The 22,314-nt window shown below is 42.1% G+C and overlaps 1 protein-coding gene across 3 annotated transcripts in view; it reads left to right on the top strand.

Moving 5' to 3' along the window:
* PTPN14 (protein tyrosine phosphatase non-receptor type 14) overlaps positions 1 to 22,314 on the top strand; it is a 204,797-nt gene that overhangs the window by 171,153 nt on the left and 11,330 nt on the right. For all 3 annotated transcript variants that reach the window (XM_015116347.3, XM_077986828.1, XM_028853190.2), the window contains 5 exons: positions 4,900 to 5,043; positions 6,558 to 6,776; positions 10,152 to 10,280; positions 13,020 to 13,254; positions 17,710 to 17,873. In XM_015116347.3, the coding sequence (XP_014971833.2) occupies positions 4,900 to 5,043; positions 6,558 to 6,776; positions 10,152 to 10,280; positions 13,020 to 13,254; positions 17,710 to 17,873 (891 nt within the window). The remainder of the gene's footprint in view (positions 1 to 4,899; positions 5,044 to 6,557; positions 6,777 to 10,151; positions 10,281 to 13,019; positions 13,255 to 17,709; positions 17,874 to 22,314) is intronic.

The raw sequence follows: 22,314 nt of genomic DNA, 5'->3' as shown, positions 1-22,314 counted from the left end.
GTGAGCTGCTATTATGGAAGCTCACCTTTCTGTGTCTTTCAGTGTTTTGTTTTCTTGAAGGAAAGCTGTCTGCCACCTCCATTTAGATATTAAAAGCAACATCCCTATACCGCCTTCTGTATAGATCCATAAGTCCAGACTCGCCAATATTGTCTTGATTGTGATATGTTAACTTTATATTGAGATTTTCTTTCAATAGATATTTCACACAGATTCAAGAAAATTATAGCAATTAGATATATAACTCAGTAATTGGATAAATAATTATCCGTTGAACTTATTCTATCAAAAATTCACCCACATGTATGTGAATACACACATACATATACATACATACATATTACCACTTGAAGATCCATCCTAGTATTAGACATGAATAGCTCTTCTTCATAATATGTACAGAGCCACGTATGGTGGGGGATACCTGTAGTCCCAGCTACTTGGGAGGCAGAGGTAGGAAGATCACTTGGAGCCAGGAGTATGAAGCCAGCCTGGACAATATAATGAGATCTCATCTCTATAGAAAAAAAAAGGAACCACAGGTATGATGGCAGGAGCCTGTAGTCCTAGCTAATCAGGAGGCTGAGGTGGGAGGATTGCTTGAGCCCAGCAGTTCAAGGCTTCAGTGACCTGTGATTGTGCCACTGCACTCCAGTCTGGATGACAGGACTAGACCTCATTGCTTAAAAAAAAAAAAATTGTACAACTTGGGGAGACAGTTATGTTGTCAGAACAGGACTATGCAGGTACATATAGAACAATGAAGTGAATCTGTTCTTACTAGTGAGAAAATGTTTGGATTATTGCTACTTAAAGAAATCTCGGCTGGGCGCTGTGGCTCACGCTTGAAATCCCAGCACTTTAGGAGGCTGAGGCAGGCAGATCATGAGGTCAGGAGTTCTAGACCAGCCTGACCAACATGGTGAAACTCCATCTCTACTAAAAATATAAAAATTAGCCGGGCGTAGTGGCACGCACCTGTAATCCCAGTTACTCAGGAGGCTGAGGCAGGAGAATCACTTGAACCTGCAAAGCGGAGGTTGCAGTGAGCCGAGATGGCGCCATTGCACTCCAGCCTGGATGACAGAGCAAGACCCCGTCTCAGGAAAAAAAAAAAAAAAAAAATCTCCATTGCTGCTTGCCATGAACATTTTCATTCCCTTAAAAAAAAAAACAATTAATTAGAACTAATCAAAGCCAGATTGACTTCTCTTCATTCACCACGGTTGTACCATACGGTAGCCAAGCCTAATTTTAGGAACTCTAAAACAGTTGTAACTTAAAATTTGCCTTGATGGAATCCATTTGGCCATCGTCATTTCCAGGTCTTCCTAACCCATCATTGGGATTCAACCTGAAAAGAACAATCAAGGCCCAATGATTTAAGGAAGCCAAGTTCCTGGGGTCAGAAATTGAATCTATAGCAACCTTGTTACTTTTGGAAAACCTTAAGAACATTCTCAACCTCACAGTTTTGGCTAGCCCCACTAGAGTAGTGCTAAGAGATTCTTATACAGACATGACTGTTTGCAAACCTAGAAGGAAATTGTGCAAGGTGTACCTTTGCCTCTAGCAAAGAAAACCTTTGGCTTGGAATGGAAGAAATGTGTGGGTGGGTGCCGCTGGGAGAGAGTTTTCCCAACATGGAAGAAAGCAATTTATTGGTAGAAAATAGTTTTTTAGTACTTCCACACCACTTAAAAGCAACATTAGCATCAATAACCTCTCAGTCTAAGCATTTAATTTAGCTATTTCCCCTGCCAACTCGATACTTAATGATGCCCACATGGTCCCTTAACTTCATTTTGGTTGTATTCATCCTCTTCTCTTCTTACTCGTATTAAACAAATAGCCTGTAGCCAAAATCTTGGCAGGGTCTCCTCCTCGTAGCTCCTTGCATTATCACAAAGGAACAAGGGGATTTTCACTATTGTTTTTTCTCCAGATGCTTTTCCATTCCATTCATGTAGGTAATAATGACTAGCAAATTTTAGCCATTAACCTTTAGTTCAAGAAAATAATTATCCCATTTCTACTTCATTTTCCCTGTTGATTTTTTTTTCCCCCAAATCTGCTACACTCAGGAGCTCAAGGACACCAGCAGACCTTAGAGGTGGATTAGGAGCTTCTTCAGTGAGCCAGGAGGCCAGGCAAGGTGGTGACAATGCCAGTGGCTCTGAGCCCAAGATGAGTCTCCACCTGTTTTGTTTTTAATGCAAAAACTCACCCCTTAGCCTAAGCAGCATCCCCACAGGTCAGATACTTCTCTGCTCTCCTCACTGTGGGCAACTTTTGCCAGCTTGATGGGAATTCATGAGAGGTGATGGCCATTCTAAGGGCCCTCTTGATCAGAACACAATGAGAAACTTTTAGCAAAAGATAACTCAGGGGCGGGGCGGAGTGTGCAGGTATGGTGAGAATTTGCCCTCTGGGCAGCTCTCCTGGACCTGCTTGTCTATTTGATGGATGGTTTAGCTGCTTTCGTAGCTCCTCATTCTGGCTCCTACTGCTTCCTTGAAGATACTTCCCTGCTTGTAGTCCCCTAGCCAGAAGTTGATGCACTGAGAAGAAAAGGCCAGATCAGAGCTTGTGAATTATTATTATTATTATTATTTATCTCTGGTAGCAAGCTGATAGGGTGAGTGAGAAGGATCAAAGAGACATACTTTGATTTATCACTAAGTAATAATCCTTTCCCAATAAAGACAAGTCAATTACTTTTTGTCTTAGACCCAGTTAGGGTCGCCTTGCCGTGCAGGTGGAAAGGAAGCAGGACTGCTGAGAGGAGCTCAGGACCCATTTTCCAGAACTATTACCTTCTCAAAACTTTGGAGAGCAGTGAAAATAGATTCCCAAGTGAAAGAGGTGACAGAAATAAACAAAAAAGAAAAACTCTTTCTCCCCAAAACTAGCAGCAAGCAAACAAAGACCTAACCATTTTAATCCAGAATCTTCCCCCAGGGGGTTCCCAAGAATTGACAGACCAGGGCCATTTGTAAGAATATTACATCTTTTGGCGGTAAGTCCTTGGGTACGGTAAAGCCAGAAAATCTGAGACAGGTCTCAGTTAATGTAGAAAGTTGATTCTGCCAAGGTTGAGGGTACACACCTGTGACACAGTCTCAGAAGGTCCTGATGACATATGCCCAAGGTTGTCGGGACATGGCTTGGTTTTATACATTTTAGGGAGACATGAGACATCAGTCAGTATTGGTTCTCTCTGGAAAGGCGGGACAACTTGAAGCAAAGGCAGGAAGACGAAGTAGGGAGGGGGCTTCCACATCACAGGTAGGTGAGAGGCAAATGGTTGCATTCTTTTGTTTCTGATAAGCCTCTCCAAAGGAGTCAATCAGATATGCATTTATCTCAGTGAGCAGAGGGGAGACTTTGAATAGAATGGGAGGCAGGTTTGCCCAAGCAGTTCCCAGCTTGACTTTTCCTTTTAGCTTAGTGATTTAGGGCCCAAGATATTTTCCTTTCACAGTACTTTTCTCACTTTCTCCCAGTAACCTCCTCTGAGATACTCCTTTGGTTTGTCTAATGAGTCGGCCATCACCAGGACAGGCATCCTGTTGTCCGTGTCACTCACACAGGCTTCATTCTGATTGTAGGTGACATTATGGAAACACATGGAAGGGGCGTAATGCAGTCCCCCCACCCGCAATTAGAATAATTCATAACCCTGTGGGATGGCGCCATCAAGACCTCTTCCTGGGGAGTGAATTTATACATCATAGATAAGGAAAAAAGTCTCTCAAGGCTTGAAAAGAAACCGGGGATTCAATGGCTCTTCATCTGTGGCAGTCAAATGAATCTGCAAATGGGTTGCCCTTCAGTGTGAATCAAAATCCTAAACCTTGCAAAACTCATCTGCTTCTGTGAGGAGTGCCTGTGTTCTTCCCTTAACTTCCAGGACACACTTAATTTTAGGAAAGGCCCTTTGTGGCTTGCTTGAAGTGAGCATAAAGAGCTTTTTCATACTTGGTCAGTTTCAAGGACCTGAGGAAGCACAGCAGGAGGCTAAAAACCAGCCCTGCCCAATCCAATTTCAATTTAGAGTTGAGGGTGGAGAGGATGGAAATCAAAAAGCCCCAAACTGGGCCAGGTGTAAACATCGAAACCTTTCCCTAAGTGGTCTGCTCAGTTCTGGAGTCCATGTTCCCCCATAGCTCAGTGGCATGCAGTGATGTCCCACCATCTGTGTTGGCAGGCACGGTCTCTGTTATTGTGGGCTCTCTGGGTGAAGCCTGAAGGGTAAGGCCTGTGGATCATCTTAGATGACCCCAGCCAGGCTTTGATGTTAGTGAGTTTGCTAAACCACATCAGCTTTCAATTCTGGGCATGACACCACCCTTAGGTACTCCAAGGACTAGAGATTAATTATAGAATTAACATCCTCAGGACAGAAGCTTAGGAAGATTTTTCTCTACAGTTTATGTGTGTGAATCTCTCAATCAACAACGAAGTGTTTTACAAGTTTTGCTCCATTCCATCTGTGCAAAAGGTCCATCACTGTGATTGGATTAGATGATTCATATAACCCTGTTTCTCTTTTCCTTGTCTTGTCATCCTTATCTTTCTAAAGTGTATCGCATGTACCCTATTTTGTTTTTGTTTTGTTTTGCCCTATGGCAGGGTGTATTTTTAGGGAGTCTTTTTTCTTATTTATTGGTCTATCTGGCTAAGGAGTTAATTAAGAATAAAAGCTCAGGAGTCCTGTAGGAACTGGCTTCCGGGGGCCCAGTGGGAATAGTGGGAAGGCTGTGTTTGAATTTGCCCTACTGATGGTGATTGTCTGCATTCCTTGGCTGGGGAGTTACAGATTTGAGGAGATTAAAACACATTCCAACATTCTACTAGTATTATAAACAATGAGAACATGCCTTTTCTTGCCGCAAGAATCTAGAGAAGCAGAAGATGGCAGGCCTGGAGGCACAGAAGAGGCCGCTGATGTTGGCAGCGTTGAACGGGCTCTCGGTGGCTCGAGTCTCAGGGCGGGAAGAGAATCGAGTTGATGCCACCCGGGTTCCCATGGACGAGAGGGTAAGTGGCAGGCTTGTCAAATGTGATTCATTCTCTGTAGTCTGAGGATCCCAAAACACCCTCCTTCCTCGAATATGCCAGCACTGAGATTTGTGTGATGCATTATTTCTTCAATCTGAGATTAGGAAGATCAGGCATAACTGTGTTGCATTAAATCAGTCCCTTCCAGCATCTCCTGTTTCTCCATTCCGGTCTTCCTGCTTTGTCCAGTTGGCGGATCATTGGTTACCTAAAACCAGCAGCCCCTAACATGCTGTATGACTTGGTCAAGTCACTCAATTTCTTTGGGCCTGCTTCCTTTCTTGTAAAATGCACAAGTTAAACACTTGCGATAGCTCTCAATTTCTATGATTTTTGTGAGCAATTGCCATTTCTTAGGAAGTGATTATTTTATCCAATCATTTATTTTTATTTTTAATTTTTTAAAAACTTTTAGTTTTGGGGGCACATGTGAAAGTTTATTACATAGGTAAACACGTGTCACAGGGGTTTGTTGTACGTATTATTTCATCATCCAGGTGTCAAGCTCAGTACCCCATGGTTACCTTTTCTGTTCCTCTCCCTGCTTCCACCATCCACCCTCAAGTAGGCCCCAGTGTCTGTTGTTTCCGTCTTTGTGTTCATAAATTCTTATCATTTAGCCCCCACTTATAAGTGAGAACATGCAGTATTTGGTTTTCTGTTTCTGCGTTAGTTTGCTAAGGAAAATCGCGTTCAGTTCCTTCCATGTTTCCCGCAAAAGACATGACCTTGTATCTAAGCATTTATAGAGTTCTTTAAAAATGCTGTCCCCTCATATGACCATAAAATGAGGCTGATTTATAATCGTCTGGATAATGCATTGTGAAAACATGGGTTTTGAAAAGCAGAAAGCAGCTGCATGGTAGTGTTTTAGAGGTGAAGAAAGGTGTATCCTTAGTTCCTGAAGTTGCTGTCAGAAGGTTAATAAACAGGTTGTATAAATGTAATAGAGTACTAATAACATTAGGGTGTTTGATTTCTGCCAGTATGTATCCAGAATTAGAATTTTTTAAAGCCAGAAGGGACTTTAGCGGAATCATTTAACCCAATTAATACCATGTTATTGTAATTATTAGTTTGGCCAGGGAAGAGGTAAAAAGAGAGAGATTTAATCCTCAGAGCTATAGAACTGTGGACCCAGTGTCATCTTAAAAGCAGCTACATAGGTGGAGAAAAGGATGTTTGGATAATTAAAACGAACAGTCTTTTTATCATTAGGACTTTAAACAGAGTTGTTAATAGCAAAAATACTGATTTTTGAATTTTAACTCTTGCTAGTTCTTGCAGATTTGTTCTACTTATGAGTAAGAAGGAAAATGGTTATTAGACAAGGGAAACAATCAATATGGTTGATAAGGAGACAAACCAAGTATTGATTGTACAACTTGAAATCTCTTATTAATACAATCGCTAAATATTTAAAGAAATTTGGTTGTTTCATTGAGTTTTTGGATCAGATAATTTAGAGAGCTGAAGATCAATTTCTGTTGCAGTTCAGAACCCTGAAGAAGAAACTAGAAGAGGGAATGGTGTTCACAGAATATGAGCAAATTCCAAAGAAAAAGGCGAATGGCATTTTCAGCACAGCAGCTCTGCCAGAAAATGCCGAGCGCAGCCGAATCCGTGAAGTTGTCCCCTATGAGGAGAATCGAGTAGAGCTGATACCAACCAAAGAAAATAACACGGGATATATTAACGCCTCCCACATCAAGGTAGGAAGGCAAGCCTGTTAGAAGGTTTGTTAAAGATGGCTGGGTTAAAGGTAAAAATGCGGGGAGAAGAAAATGTGTGGGCTGCAGCTGTACCTTTTGGCTTGTCCCCAGACCCTCAGGGATTGTTTTTGAACTCCTGTGCTTTTCTTAGTCAGGTGGAAGGGCATGTCTCTCACTGCAGAGAGAAGGAAGTCTAGCAGCCTCAGGAAGAACCTCCGGTCAGGGATTTCTGAAGCTCACTCATGACAGAGGCCTTAACTTTTCCTTCTCTCTGTGGGCTGTAACTCTGTCTATACTCACAGGAAAAACTGAGGATTATCCTTTTTGGTTTGTAATTAGCAGAGATGGAGACTTTGGAAGTTACAGGTATTGAGTTACTGACATTAAGGTGTTATGTTCAATAACAACAGAAACTATTGTTTCTCCCTTATAATACTACGGGTTATGCATTTTATAAAAGCACAAGTCCTATTATTGCATGGTATTTAGAAGAGTGGAATAATTTGCACCTGCACTCTAAAAGTGTGGTTAATATTGAATCTTGAAAGATGTGCCACATTAGTCAATGAATTTGTGTTAGTAAGTTTTTGTTATTATTTCAAATACTTTAAACCTTTGTATGTCGGTATTACATAGTTTAGCACTTCTGCAGTTGAGTTATGGATACATGTGTACATATAGTTAAATGTTTCTTAAATAGCTTACCTTCCTCAGAGTTCCTGTTAACAGAGGACACTTATTTAGAATGTCACCATTTGCTCTGAACTCTGAAGTGGGAGATTTGTTCATCTATTAATGTTAAAGCCATTGTTATAGGATGTTGTTAAATAATACAAGGTTCAATTAAGAGTCCACTGTGATCAATAGCCTTAGAAACCTATTTTCGGCCTTGTCTAGAATTATTTGCTTTCCTCATTGGACTTTTCAACTGTAGCAGAATTATTAACAGGTTTTATTGAGCCTCTAAAGGCTAGTTAGGTATCTAGTTTGTGTGTCAATTATAACTAGTTTTGATACAGAATGTGAAAAGTATAGCATGGTTGGGTATATAGTATTTTTATTAATATACACAGATAACCATAGTTTTTAATAATTAGAAAGTACTGTCAAAAGAAATATAAAAGAGTAGCTATCATAGATCATATTACTAATTTTTACTTGGATTTTTGAGAGTGAGAAGTAAAAAATGAACTCTAGGAAACTCTTAAATAAACTGTCAGTGGTGGGTTTCATGGGCTTAGTTTAGATTATGAAACAATGACCAACGTAATGTATTCAAACAAGGATGCAGATCACACAGCTGCTTCTTGATAGAGTGTCTATGAAGATCTTACATAGCAATATTATATTATCTTCTTCTTTTGGCCAGATCTCTTCCACTATTTTCCATCTGCTCTCTGAAAAAAGCTGTCACTTTGTATAAACTGTGCCCATTGGGCATTGTTAACTGAGAAACATTCCCTTCCTTGGTATTCTCTGTGGCCCACATTTCATCCTGTGGATCCGGGTTAGACATGGGTGCATTTAATAGACCCATGGAGCTTGCAAGAACTTGTCCCTGTGTTTTGGAATAGAGGTGTATGTTTTGCCAATGTTTTCCCCCCTGGGTTCCAAGCAGCCGTTAACACAGAACAGAGATTTATTTGCTCCAGAGGTGGAATCACATCTGTGAAATCTACCTCAGTAGCACTGCTTGTTGTGTTTTTAATGCAGTTTTTAATACCCTCCTGTCAATACTTGGAATATGCTGAAAGGCCCCAGGCAGCAGCAGCATTCTCTGGAAGTATTTATGTTTCCTATACGTTGGGTGCCAGAGAGGCTAATGTTTAAAATCACAATTCCACGGATAAACCAAACTCCTAGCCAGCAAATATATGAATGTTATCTCCCACCAGTATTTGGAAAATGGATTTTTCTTGCCAGCTTTGACCTAAACATGTCTTGTGTAATGAGACAATAACTTACATTGTTTTTGTTTGAATCGAGTTAGCATACAGTTTTATCAAATAAATGAGGGAAAGAAGTTTCAAACAATGATGACTTCATTGCTTTTTGAACTCTCCAGAGATCTGCATTGCATAGATGTAGAAGGGGCCTGCCTTTGCAATATCAAGGCACAGAGCTGGAAGGGAGAATAGAAAGAATTCCTCCAAAGGCCACCATTTCACCTTGACAGCATGACCTTTAACACTTTGGGTACAACTTCTTATTTATGGTTCTCTGCAGCTAGTATTTATAGCTGTAGAATTATCTTCCCCTGATCACCCTGAGCCGCAGGGGTAATAATTTTATTATCCAAAGTCATGTCATGACTGTAGTTCAGTTGGATGCCATGGTACTACCAAGGTGAAGTTATTGATAAAATATTATATGCTGTTGACAAGAGCATTCGTAGCATCTCTGCCGTGCATGGCACCACAGAGCAGCAGTGACAGCGACGTTTATGATACACTTCATCTCAGATCCACAGGAGAAAGATAGTGCTCCAAAAGGGATGTTGTTTCATGGCCTTTTTTTTTTTTTTTTTTAATTGTTTAATTGGATACCATGAAGCACTGTTTTTCAAACTGGATTACAACACAGTGGTAGAATGTGAAATCAGTTTAGTGGTCATGACCATGTGTGTGTGTGTGTGTGTATGTGTGTGTGTGTGTCTGTGTGTGTTTTAATGAAATAGACAAGAGAAAAGAATGGAAAGTGTCAGAGTACATTGCACATAGTAAGCATAACTATTATTTCTGTGACAAATCCTAAGTTATACATGTTCATATGTATGCATATATACGTGTGTGTATGTGTATGGTTTTTAATAGGCACTAGTTTGCATATACTGTGAGTTACAAACAAAGATCAGGTAAAGGCCAGGCGCAATGGCTCAGACCTGTAATCCCAGCACTTTGGGAGGCTGAGATGGGCGGATCACCTGAAGTCAGGAGTTCAAGACCAGCCTGGCCAACATGGTGAAATTCCATCTCTAGAAAAATACAAAAATTAGCTGGGCATGATGGTGGGTGCCTGTAGCCCCAGCTCCTTGGGAGTCTGAGACGGGAGAATTGCTTGAACCCGGGAGGCATAGGATTCAGTGAGCCAAGATCGTGCCACTGCACTCCTGCCTGGGCAAGAGAGCAAGACTCAGTCTCAAAAACCAGGATTAGGTAAATGTTTTAATAGGCTTGAGTGGCAGAAAATATTTTCATGTGAGAATGTGTCACTACACTAGCCTCTATAGTCTCAGGGATTTTGTTAATTGAACTAATTCATTTGGCCCCAAAAATAGATCCAAGGTTTTAAGGTGGATACAGATGGACAGGTGATGAGCAGGTAATGTCGTCCTCGACTTGGGGTTTATTTACCGATACTTTTCTTGGTTTTTAGGTGGTGGTTGGAGGGGCAGAATGGCACTACATAGCCACCCAGGGGCCCCTACCACACACGTGCCACGACTTCTGGCAGATGGTGTGGGAGCAAGGAGTGAATGTCATTGCCATGGTCACCGCAGAGGAGGTAAGGAGTATGGCCTACTCCACGTCCTTTTCCCTAGGGAAAGGGTGGCCAGAAGATGGGCTTTGTGCTGGCTACTTTGCTACACTATCCTTCTTCCTGCAGTGCTGTTTCTCTGCAAATGCTTTTCTCTTTCGTATACATCTGTTTTCTTACTTCCAGCTAGATATTTTTCCCCCGGAGATAACTGATTGTTGTAGTTTTCCCTCCTCCCATTTTCTTCTTGCTTTTAACTCTTTTCCTTGGATTGTAATGCACTAAACTGAAAATAAAACAACAGAAAACCAAAAATGACCAGACTTTAGTTCAACCCGCTGACTTTGTGTACCAAACGAAAACAGTGATCTTTCCACTGGAATTTGGGAGTCTCAGGCTGCTCTGGGCAAATCGACATAGATGCCCAACTCCAGGCACCCAGCTCCGCATGCCACCATGCTTATCAGCTGAAAAGAGACCAGAAGCTGTTGTTCCTGGAGAGGCCTCTGTTCTTTGGTGGAAGAAAAAATATCTTTTTCTTCTTTTGCCAAGCCAAACATAGTTTTTCTGCTGTAACTAGAGAACTCTATGTGATGTTATAAAAAACCAGCCTACACTGCCAGTCCATCCAGTCAGTGTTCAGCTTGCTGTCTTTGCAGGGAGAAGTGTTGTGTTTCTTCTCTTGTCACATTCTCAAAATTTCTTTAACCACCTTCTTTTATTTCTTTCATTAAATTCCAGTTTATGTTTTGAAATCATTCAAGGGACTAGTTTCATCTGTGTTTACCAATATCCGTGGTATTGCAATGGCCTTTCCTAGCTACGTTAAAGGGGTCAGGAACAAAGAAAACTGGGGAGGAAAAAGTCGTATTTTTCTTCATTGACTGTTTTGAGCATTGGCTTTTCAGCACAGTCCATTAGAAGAAAATAATGAAAGGGACGTCAGGCTCTTTAAAGCCAGTTGTACTTCCCTGGGCTGACCTGTTTGACCTTCCCACAAAGAGAATGAATCCTCCTTAAAGCTTCTAGAATAGATTTATCACCTTATCAGATCACACCACTGCAAGGCATTCATTCACCCAAATACAGCGTACCATCTGTGCTAACTTCAGGAGTACATGGTAATAAACGAGACAGGCACCATCCCTGTCCCCATAGAGCTTATGTCCTAGTGGGAGGGACATTCAGAAGTGAACAAATAAAATAAGTGCAGTTAGCAGTAAGTGCCATGGCAAAAATGGAAAACTACAGTCCAGAGCGGGTCGGGGTGAGTACAGGTCTTCCTGCCTCATCCCTCCTCCTCTTTGTGTGGGTTTCAGCCGCAAAACGGTCATTCAAACTAGGGGACTCCTACTAAAGGGTAGCTTCACGATGTGCAACCCTGAGGTCCAGACTCTCTATCATGTCGCACACTTGCTGGAAGGCTGGAAATGAAAACCTTATTAATAGGAGCATAAATTCAAGGGAGAAAATTTTTAAAAATGGAAAACAGGTTAAGAAAGAGAGTGACTGGGGGCTATTTGAGATCAGGGCATGGCCAAGGACCCTCCGAGGAAGTGGCATTGGAGGTGAGACCGGAGTGACAAAGGGCCAGCCTTGCCAAGACAAAGTAGCATCTAGTGATCTGTGGGACAGCTGGGGACTTACAGCCTTTTAAAATCCATAACTGATTTAGACACTCAGCAGAAATGTAAATTCGAGGTAAATCTGCTTTCATAGGATTGGTAAATAAAAGAGGAAGGTGTGCTTCCAACTTAAGGAGACTCAGTTAAACCAAATGAAGCCAGGCAAGGTAATTTATATATTCCCCAAATTATATATAAATATATAATTTATATATTCCCCAAAGATGTGTTGCTTTACAAGTGGGCTTTACAAGAGGAACTCTAATATTCCTCTAAACAGCCGTCAGGGTTCCCAGAGCCTGTCACCACTGCAGCTCTGTGTGTTCAGTGCTCCTTCTCTCTCACCGCCTACTCCTTGCCCTGAATCTCCTCAGCTACCGCCTCCTCCACACTCCGCCCCTTCTCCAGGGATTTTAAAACTGCAAAACTGAAACATAGACCTTGTGTAAATGGTTGAGAGTACATATTCTCAGAAAAGATTATAAAATCAAGGGAGAAAGAATGGTGATTTAACCAGCTGTTCTCAGTTCTAGTTGTAGATGGAACCAGAACGCATTGATCAGACTGAAACAAATGTGAGATCAACACTAGATAAAGACAATGTCGGTAGTCTGTGCTGTAACAGAAAGAGCTCTGCACTGAACATCCAAAAGGAGTAGCATGACCTAGAGCGATTGCTGGAACCCCTTCCCCACTTGTGTAAAACCTTTGAATGACTTCCCATTGCCCCTGGGGTGAAATCCAAACTTTCCACCATGGACTGTGAGGCCTTTCCAGTTTCCTGTCCGACCACCTGCCCCCTCACATGTCACACTCCAGCCACCCCGAAGACCTTCATTTCTTGAATGCACCAAGCTTGTTCCTGCTTCTAGACTTTGCACTTGCACTTCTCTCTAACATTCCACTGCACCTCCGTTGTGAATCTTTTAAATTTTCCATTGATGTAACTGTCATTGTAAATTGTGTTATTGGTCTTAACTAGCATGTATAGGATTTACCCTGTACAGTGTAGACACTGCAGAGTGCTACTGAACTAGCGATTTAGAAGCTATTTGCATTTTCTTCTGTCTTCACATCTTAGGATTAAAAGGATGAGAGCTTCCCTTGACCTATTTCCAATTTTGCTTTATATGTGATTTAGGAGGGTGGACGAACCAAAAGCCACCGATACTGGCCCAAACTGGGTTCCAAGCACAGCTCAGCCACCTATGGCAAGTTCAAGGTGACCACGAAGTTTCGAACAGATTCTGTTTGCTATGCAACCACAGGCTTGAAAGTCAAGCACCTTTTGTCTGGGCAAGAAAGGACAGTGTGGCATTTACAATATACTGACTGGCCAGATCACGGCTGTCCAGAGGACGTCCAAGGATTTTTATGTAAGTGTTTTTCTTCCCAGTCTGCTACCTGACTGACTTTTACCTACTGTGTCAATAATCCAGCCGTTGGAGATGAAATGGAAAAAGAGGATGCTTTCTCTTAAGTAGCAAAAGTATTATAATATTGAAATATATGTTCCTTTCTTATTATGTAGAACAGAGAAGAATAATACATGTCACTTATTCTGTTTGCCTTTCAAACGCATAAGCTAAGACTGTGATCAACATATTGGCTCTACCTTGATTCAGACCTTTAGCTACTCATTTAATCGGTAACTATTCTGACACATGCTACAACAAGGATGAACCTTGAGGAATGATGGTGAGTGGAGATAATCCAGTCACAAAAGGACGAAAATTGCATGATTCCACTTATATGAGGTACCTAGAATAGGCAAGGTCAGAGGCAGAAAGTAGGTGAGAGATTACCGGGGTTGCAGCAAAGGGGGATTCGGGAATTACACATTTTTTATTTTTTGAGGTGGAGTCTCACTCTGTCATCCAGGCTAGAGTGCAGTGGCACGATCTCAGCTCACTGCAGCCTCTGCCTCCCAGGTTCAAGCAATTCTCCTGCCTCAGCCTCCCACGTAGCTGGGACTACAGGCGCAGCCACCACGTCTACCTAATTTTTGTATTTTTAGTAGAGATGGGGTTTCACCATGTTGGCCAGGCTAGTCTTGAACTCCTGGCCTCAAGTGATCTGCCCGTGTCAGCCTCCCAGATTGCAGGGATTACAGGTGTGAGCCACCGTGCCTAGCCAGGAATTACCATTTGATAGGTGCAGTATTTCTGTTTGGGACAGTGAAAAAGTACTGGACATGGATGATGGTGATGGTTGCACAACTATGAATATGCTTAATGCCACTGAACTGTGTACTTAAAAATGGTTAAACTGGTAAATTGTTGTGTCCACTTTGGCACATTAAAAAAAAGGAGAAATAAAATTTAAAAATAGGCCAGGCATGGTGGCTCACACCTGTAATCCCAGCAATTTGGGAGGCCGAGGTGGGTGGATCACCTGAGGTGAGGAGTTTGAGACCAGTGTGGCCAACAGGGTGAAACCCCATCTCTACTAAAAATACAAAATTAACCAGATGTGTTGGCGCATGTCTGTAATCCCAGCTACTGGGGAGGCTGAGGCAGGAAAATCGCTTGAACCTGGGAGGCGGAGGTTGCAGTGAACCGAGATTGCATCATTGCACTCCAGTCTGGGCAACAAGAGCGAAACTCCATCTCATAAATAAATAAATAAAGATATAAATAAGTGAATAACATTAAAATTTTTTTCATGAAGGTTTGCATCTCACAAGCCCTATATTTCCCTACAGTCGTAAATCTCAGTACTTTCTCGTACTTTCTCATATTTTTATGAAGACACTAAGAAGTATTGAAACCCTCTTGTAGCTTTCGAAACTGAAATTTGCTCAATGGCTAATTAATTAATTTCTATGTATGTGTATTTTTAGAATGTGGTTATATTAGAAACTAATTCACCAGATTATGTGCAGTATTTTTATTTGAACGGCCCCAAATTGGCCATGTACCCACTACATGCCAGGCACTGGATCGGGCTCTGAGAATGCAGAGATGACAGAGTTCAGTCTTCACTTTCAAGGTACTCAGAGCCTAATGGGAAAGACAGGCCAGTCATCATCATCCAAAGATGAGATCTGATACCCTCCTCTGCTTTTCAGTGGTGGCTGCAGCTCTCCCTCTTTCCACATGCTTGCCTAACTGTCCTGTGCTTGTCGGGAAACCCCATTCCTTACTCATCCAACTGGAAAGGAGCCCCAGATGCTCCCTGTAGCCTTGTGCCTGCTCTGTTGTTGACTCTGTAGCTAGTGGAAGACCTGTGACCACCACAAAGGGACCATCATCCAGATGTTGGATAATGTCAAAACCTTGATTTTATTTTGGTATTCATTTAGAATGGGAGAAAAAGGGAATGAGAGAGAGAGAACAGGTTCTCAAGACCTAAAAATACTGATTTACAAGTTCCAGTAAATATTCTGATGTGTACTTATCCAGCAATACAAGCATTTCATTTCCGTGAAAGTGACGATGGTACTTGAGGGGTTTGGCACTGAAAGCAGAGAGTAGAAAGATGATTGGAGTCAGAGGATCTAGAGTAAGATCCAGAGAGGATTCGTGATTTGCCTGAGGTCAAATGGCTTGTTATCTGTAGCTTGAAATAAGGGCAGTGACCTTTGCAGAACTTCCCTTCCTCCCAGCAGTGCTCATCGTATTTCTTTCAGCTGATCACGTGCTAACTGACTGATTAAAATTTTCTCCAAGAAGCAGAAAAGGGAAATAATATAAGTAGATCAGTTTGTTGATTGGCTAACAGCTCTGATGAAAGAGTGAGCTTATAAAGCACTTTAAAGAATAGCCTTTTAAATCAGAACCAATTAAGGAAAGCCCGTCTAAATTACCAAAAAATACATAGTAGTTTTAAAGAATGTAAATGTATGTATTATGCTTTTAGGAAACTCAATACACGTATTCTGTGCAGGGCATTAGAAATGTTGAATCTGTTTCTCCTAGGTTTTAAAAGATTTTTTTGCCCATGTTTAAATTAGGTTACCTGGATGCAGAGTACCTAAGCCAAATTGTTTACTGCCCTCCAGAAGTCTTTACTGAGTTACGGCGTAAGGAACTTTAGTAATATGACTGATAGAGGAAACATCCTTTAAATCCACCTCTCCATTACATGAAAAGCTCTATTTGAAAGTGGCATCTACTGTATTACCCAACATTCCTTTTATTTTTCTTCTTAAATTTAGCTCAAGTAAAGCTTTGTCTCTTGTATGTAAATATTGCCTTTGGTCAGACAGAATACTCAGTTGCCTAACGTCTTTTCCCCCTCGCAGAAAAAGTGTAAAGAAGATTCCACACACAATATCTAGCTTGTATTGGTACCTAATAGTAACTACTCCCTCTATTCATCTCACCATCTCCTTTTTTTTTTTTTTTTTTAATTGAGACGGAGTTTTGCTCTTGTTGCCCAGGCTGGGGTGCAATGGTGGGATCTCGGCTCACTGCAACCTCCGCCTCCCAGTTTTAAGCAATTCTCCTGTCTCAGCCTTCCGAGTAGCTAGGAGTACTAGCTGAGATTACAGGCGCATGCCACCATGTCTGGCTAATTTTTGTATTTTTAGTAGAGACAGGAGTTCATCATCTTGGTGAGGCTGGTCCTGAACTCCTGACCTCAGGTGATCCGCCTGCCTCAGCGTCCTAAAGTGCTGGGATTACAGGAACGAGCCACCGCGCCCGGCCCTTCTTTTTTGTTTTGTCCTATCTCTTGGTACATTACTACTACTACTAGTACTGCTCTGACTAGTACTAATAACTATTACTAGTCATCATCATCCTAGTAGTAGTAGTAGTGATAATAATAGTTTACTTTTTTGGTAAACTACTTCAGATTATTTTGTAATTAGGTAAGATTATAAAGGAAAGTGCGGGTTATTTATATATGTCTGTAAACAGGTGCTTTGAAATTATTTGAATGGTTCAAACCTACTTTTTTCTCTTCAACAATGTAAACATTTCCCCTATAGTCTGGTTTACACTTTTGCTTTGGGATGAGGTTCACTGAGTATCAAGAACCTTTAAATCTGTTTCTCTCCTGAGCTACTACAAAATCTAAATTATTAATTAAATTTTGGGGGTTTTTGGAGTGTCTGAGGATTACATTTCTATACTTTTCTCTCTTGTCATGGTTGTGAAAAAAGTCATTAAGGCTTGGAATCCTGTGATTTTTCTTTTGTGCCCAGTTGGAGTCATGAACACAGCCCTCCCTGTACAGCCCTGCTGAGCCAAGCAGGTGCTAGAAGGCATGGGGGGCATCATGACCCCCTCCATCTCACATATTGCCTCCAGAAAGGGGGTTCATCTTGGGCTACTCACATAGCCCCGTGGAATCCATGCTGAAAAGCAGACTCCCCAAAGTCTACTTTAACATCCAAAAATGAAGTCAAGCCTCAGTTGACATTCACTCATCAGTGAGGGGAAGGAAGAAGGGGCAGATGGAGGCTCTCTCCCTACCAGAAATTGGCTCTGACAGGCGGGCGTTTCAAGGGGACTTAGCAGTTGTTCTGATCCCAGTCTGTTAATAGCAGGAATTGCTGTAAGTAATGTCTAGAATCATCTGCTTGGGGGACTTAGGGATTTGCAGAGGGGAAAACAGAATTTAATTTTTAAAAAAGAACTATTTAATTTAAAGAACAAATTCTCCCATGAACTAATTGACTCCCAGCTGGTCCTTTCTGGATCCAGGACTGTACATTGGGTACCAGCCAAATAATTAGTATCTTGTAAGAACTGTAAATTATTGTCACTTAAAAAAACACACACACACACATTCACCATCAGTTCTCTTCCGCTCCCCCCTCCCCAACTTATATGCAAAGCCATGGAGGACTTTGGTGACAGAATTTGCGTTTTGTCCTGCAGCCTACTTGGAGGAGATCCAGTCGGTCCGTCGCCATACCAACAGCATGCTGGAAGGCACCAAGAACCGGCACCCACCCATCGTGGTCCACTGTAGTGCTGGGGTGGGAAGGACCGGCGTGCTCATTCTTTCTGAGCTGATGATCTACTGCTTGGAGCATAACGAAGTGAGTCATTCTGGGCTTCTCTCCGGATACTCCACCTTGGGGACAAGTCTACACCCTTGCCAAACCTTTGCCCGCGCCCTTGCCTTTTCAGTGGTTAATTTCCTCTCTCCCGACCAGAGTTTTCCAGGCTCCTGGTTCCTAGTTTGACTCTGACATTTACAATCCTCCTTATCTTTTTGCCCTCCCACTGCTCCGTGTAGGTATCCAGATAAAAGAGGAGAAATGAGGGCGTGCAATAGAAAACACTTAGAAAATGTGATCTTAGTCGGCATCTACTTCCAGAAGTCTTTGGCATTTTGCAGATAGCCTGGTTTCATTGTGGGTAATTTTCCATGGTGAGTTATTTGACCCCATATAGTTTAGATGCGTCTTGCATTTCTAGGATGTGTTCTGGCATAAATCCTAGGTGAAGATGTGTCTACTTGGAAAATGTTTTTCATTCTTCAGAGTGAGGTTTGGGGGATTGTTTGCTTATCTAGTCTGGTAGTTGTGTGGTGTAGCGGAGCAGAGGAGATACTTAGAGCATGCAAACATCCCCGTCTTTGCATCGGCTGATCGCCCTACCCCTTCTTCCTGCAGAAGTGGGGTGCTGCTGAGCCTGTGCACACAAGGTACATGGCATCCCTTTGCTGCTGTAGGATTACGGAGTTACACTGAGAGACTTTGAATTTTGTGTAGGTGAGACAAACAGCAGTCAAAAGCTAAGGAATAGTTCTTCTACCTTCTAGCTACCTGGGACATTAGAATTTTTAAGGGCTTTTGCCTGCCATACCAGCCAAGTAGAGGAGCCATGCACATGTCACTCCTCCTGTTTCACAGAAGAGGAAACTGAGGCCCGGAAGTAATTATGTGATTCGTCTAGTGCCGTGTGGCTCTTACGCAGTGGTACTGAAGCCAGAAGCAAGGCCTTCTGTGTCTGAGTCCGGAGTTATTTCCTGTCTTCACTCTGCCTCCAAACGCTGTATAAGATTTGGTTCTTACTCAGTTTTCAAATTATATGGCTTGAAAAAGTAAAGGAAACTTGTGGTTTGGTAGTTCTTAAATTATAGAATGATTTGTTGCAATTCTGTGGAGGAATTTATATGATAATATACTATTTATTCAATAGCATGAATCGTTTGAAAATCAGATTAAATATGAAGTTTGTCATATTGAGTCTTCCAGGAAAACAACAAATGCTAAACTTAGACATTAAACTTTCTGCCTGTGAAATGATAATTTTGAGAATCTTCTAGTCTGTCCATGGGAATGAATGTTTGTGCCGCTAAAAATTGGAAAAGGGGCAATCCGAACTGTAGCCTAATGTTAGAAAAACATAAAACAAAGCTTGAGCGAAATGCTCATCATGGAATCAGTTGAGACTACATAACAGAAATGTCATTGCCCTCTGAGTTTGTACCATTTTGTCCCACATAGGATTTTTTTATTGTTCGCCTCTCTATTCCTCTCACTACTAGAGGTCTCTAGAAATTTCTAGAACAATGAGTAACCTGCCTACGGAGTCTCAATCCATCCATCGCTAGGAAGACAAAATAAGATGAGGTAGAATCAGTGTGTGCATGGCTTGAGGGCCTCATCATCACCTCCCCCACCTAATTGTCCTTTCCTTCCCTTCATATCACTTTTGTCACCAAATTCCCCGCTTGTTTTCTTTTTTTTTCTTTTTTTTTTGAGAAAGGATTTTGCTGTGTTGCCCAAGCTGGTCTCAAACTCCTGGGCTCAAGCAATCCTCCCACCTTGGTCTCCCGAGTTGATGGGATTACAGCTGTGAGCCTGGCCACTCCCCTTCTTTCCCCGTTCCCTGTGCTCTGCTCCCCACTTCCCCTTTTCAGCTCAAGAAGCCATTCTGTCTTGTCTGACATTAAAAACTATTCTGAGCTCTTTGGAGACCCGTCAAAGGCTGAGCCTCAGTGAGGCTATGACATGGGGGCTCACTGAACACCAGATGTTATTGGACCAGCAGAGCACAGACAAGGCATATCAAAGCCAGAACGGTTTGGAGTGAGGGATTCGGCCATTGTGGCCTCCTGTGGACTTGGTGAAGGCTCAGAATGGTTAAATGCTCTATGGTGTGTCCAAACATAGCGGATTTCCTCAGTGCCCAACTGCATGCCAGAACATTCTTTGCTGGGACGTGGTCAATCCAAAAAGAACTTCTGTTCCCATTGATATTCAAAGATAGCAAGATGACTCATATTCTTCACTTCACTTCCCCTAGCACAAATATAGCCAGTCTTATCTGTCCTATTTCCCATGGTTGCTATTGGTAGATGGTTGGGGGAAAAAATGCTCTACTTTTGTTCTGATACTGTTTCAGGCCTGGCTAGTAAGATCCAAGCCCCTATTTCAGGAGAAGAGTAGACCATGTTTAGTTTGTTTGTTTTTCAAGCAAAGATTTTAACAAATATATATTAAATTGTGGGTCCCATTTTTCTCCTGTCCAAACTCTCCTGCCTTCTTTCCACAGCTTCTGGATTTAACATACTTTGTATTTTAGTCTGTAATTCTTGCAGTTTTAATTCTGTCAGTGAAACGACCTTTCTTTTTCCTGGACTTGTCCCTCTCAGTCTTATTCTAAACACAGAAAAGTTGAGCAGAAACAATGAAACGCAGACACTTACAATGAGGTTGGTAGCTGTGCGGTGGGGAGTGGGGACAACTGTCCCAGGCTGCTCTGGGAAGCCTCCCTGTGGCCCAGTGCTTTTGGTCACTGAGTGTTAGCTGAGACATTTTAAGGTGCATAGAGTTTTTCAGAAAGCATTCGTTTTATGGTCTGCAGTACACTCTCTCAATCCTCTGGATGTAGCTGTCTGTTCCAGCTACAGCTAATTACAAAAACTTAGGATCTCAGTAGCCAAAAGGGCAGATGTCTTGATCTTGCTGCTTTTCTGAATAAGTTATACCTCCTTCATAAAGTGAGGAGGAGAAAATGTCTTCTAGACAAGACTGAGCAAGTGTCAACTGCTTTGTGCTTCCTTGGCTTGGGGACAGTTAAGAGCAGAGCCTGTGGGAGTGAATGAATCTTTAAGCCAGCTGGGACCCTTTCATTGAAGACCAGGAGAACTTTCTTTGTCATGTCCCCAGACTTCTCCATATCAGACAATATACTGTCATTTAGGCTCGGTCCTACAGGTAATTGAGATGGGGATGATGGTAGAGGAGGAGGAGGAGGATGTGGTGGTGGAGGAGGTGGTGATGGTGACAACATTGAAAATAATATCTTAACAGCTAGCTTGTGTCTAGTGTTTGCCATGTATACGTACTATTCTAAAGCCTTATAGTATTAACACAAGTAGCCTTTGCAGTGACACTGTGCACCAAGTCCTGTTAGTACCTGTATTAGTCCATGCTCACACTGCTATAAAGAACTACCTGAGACTGGGTCATTTATGAAGGAAAGAGGTTTAGTTGACTCACAATTCTGCAGGCTGTACAGGAAGCATGGCCAGGAGGCCTCAGGAAACTTACAATCATAGTGGAAAGGTGAAGGGGAAGTAAGCATGTCTTCACATGATAGCAGAAGAGAGAGAGCAAAGGGGGAAGTTAAAACATACTTTTAAACAACCAGATCTCATGAGAATTCCCTGTCACAAGAACAGCAAGAGGGAAATCTGCCCCCATGTTCCAGTCACCTCCCACCAGGTCCCTCCCCCAAAACTGGAGATTACCATTCCACATGAGATTTGGGTGGAGACACAGAGCCAAGACCATGTCAGTATCCTTACATAACAGAAGAGAAACTGAGTCATAGGTAAATGAAGTAATGTGCCCGCTTCCCACAGCCAAGAAGTGGTAGAGCTGAGATTCAGCAGATGAAGCCTTACTTAGAGCCTGTGCTCTGAACACCAGTGTGATCCTGCCTCCCGACTAAAACCTTTGTTGGGCAGGGGAGCGGAACAGCCTTATTCTCTCTATTCTTTTAACTTCAGTGCCCAACCACAGAGTAATCCTCATCAAACATGAAATTAAGTTCATTATTAGGTGGCTCTAGATCACATCTCATGATACTGGTCACTTTGCAATATAATTTAGGCAGAGACCTACTTGTTACCGTCAGAAGCTTATAACCTAGATTCTGTATTTTGATTCATAGTTCAAAGATTCACATGCCTTTTTTTTCTTTTCTTACTAGGCAGGGACTTGACTATGTCCGTTTGCACCACTGTGATTACACCACTGCACTCTAGCCCAGGCTACGTCACAAGTTTGTGATGTGCATTCCTTAGTTGGTGTTGAACAAGAGTGACTGATGGCACGTGTCATGTCATAACTATACACAGTTTGGAAATAGCTGAAATTATTTTTCAAGGTTCAAAGGTTACAAAGTCAAGCATACAGCTGAGTTTTTATTATTTTCTTTTAAACACTTGCTTAGCCCTTGAAAACTTCCTGGGTGCCATCATTTGCCCGGGGTTAAGAGCTCCCAGAGCACAGTGAGTGT

This window comes from Macaca mulatta, chromosome 1, assembly GCF_049350105.2.
Source record: "Macaca mulatta isolate MMU2019108-1 chromosome 1, T2T-MMU8v2.0, whole genome shotgun sequence".
Classification (NCBI taxonomy): Eukaryota; Metazoa; Chordata; class Mammalia; order Primates; family Cercopithecidae; genus Macaca; species Macaca mulatta.
The sequence above is the reverse complement of the archived record's forward strand: the minus strand, read 5'-3'. Positions and strand labels throughout refer to the sequence as shown.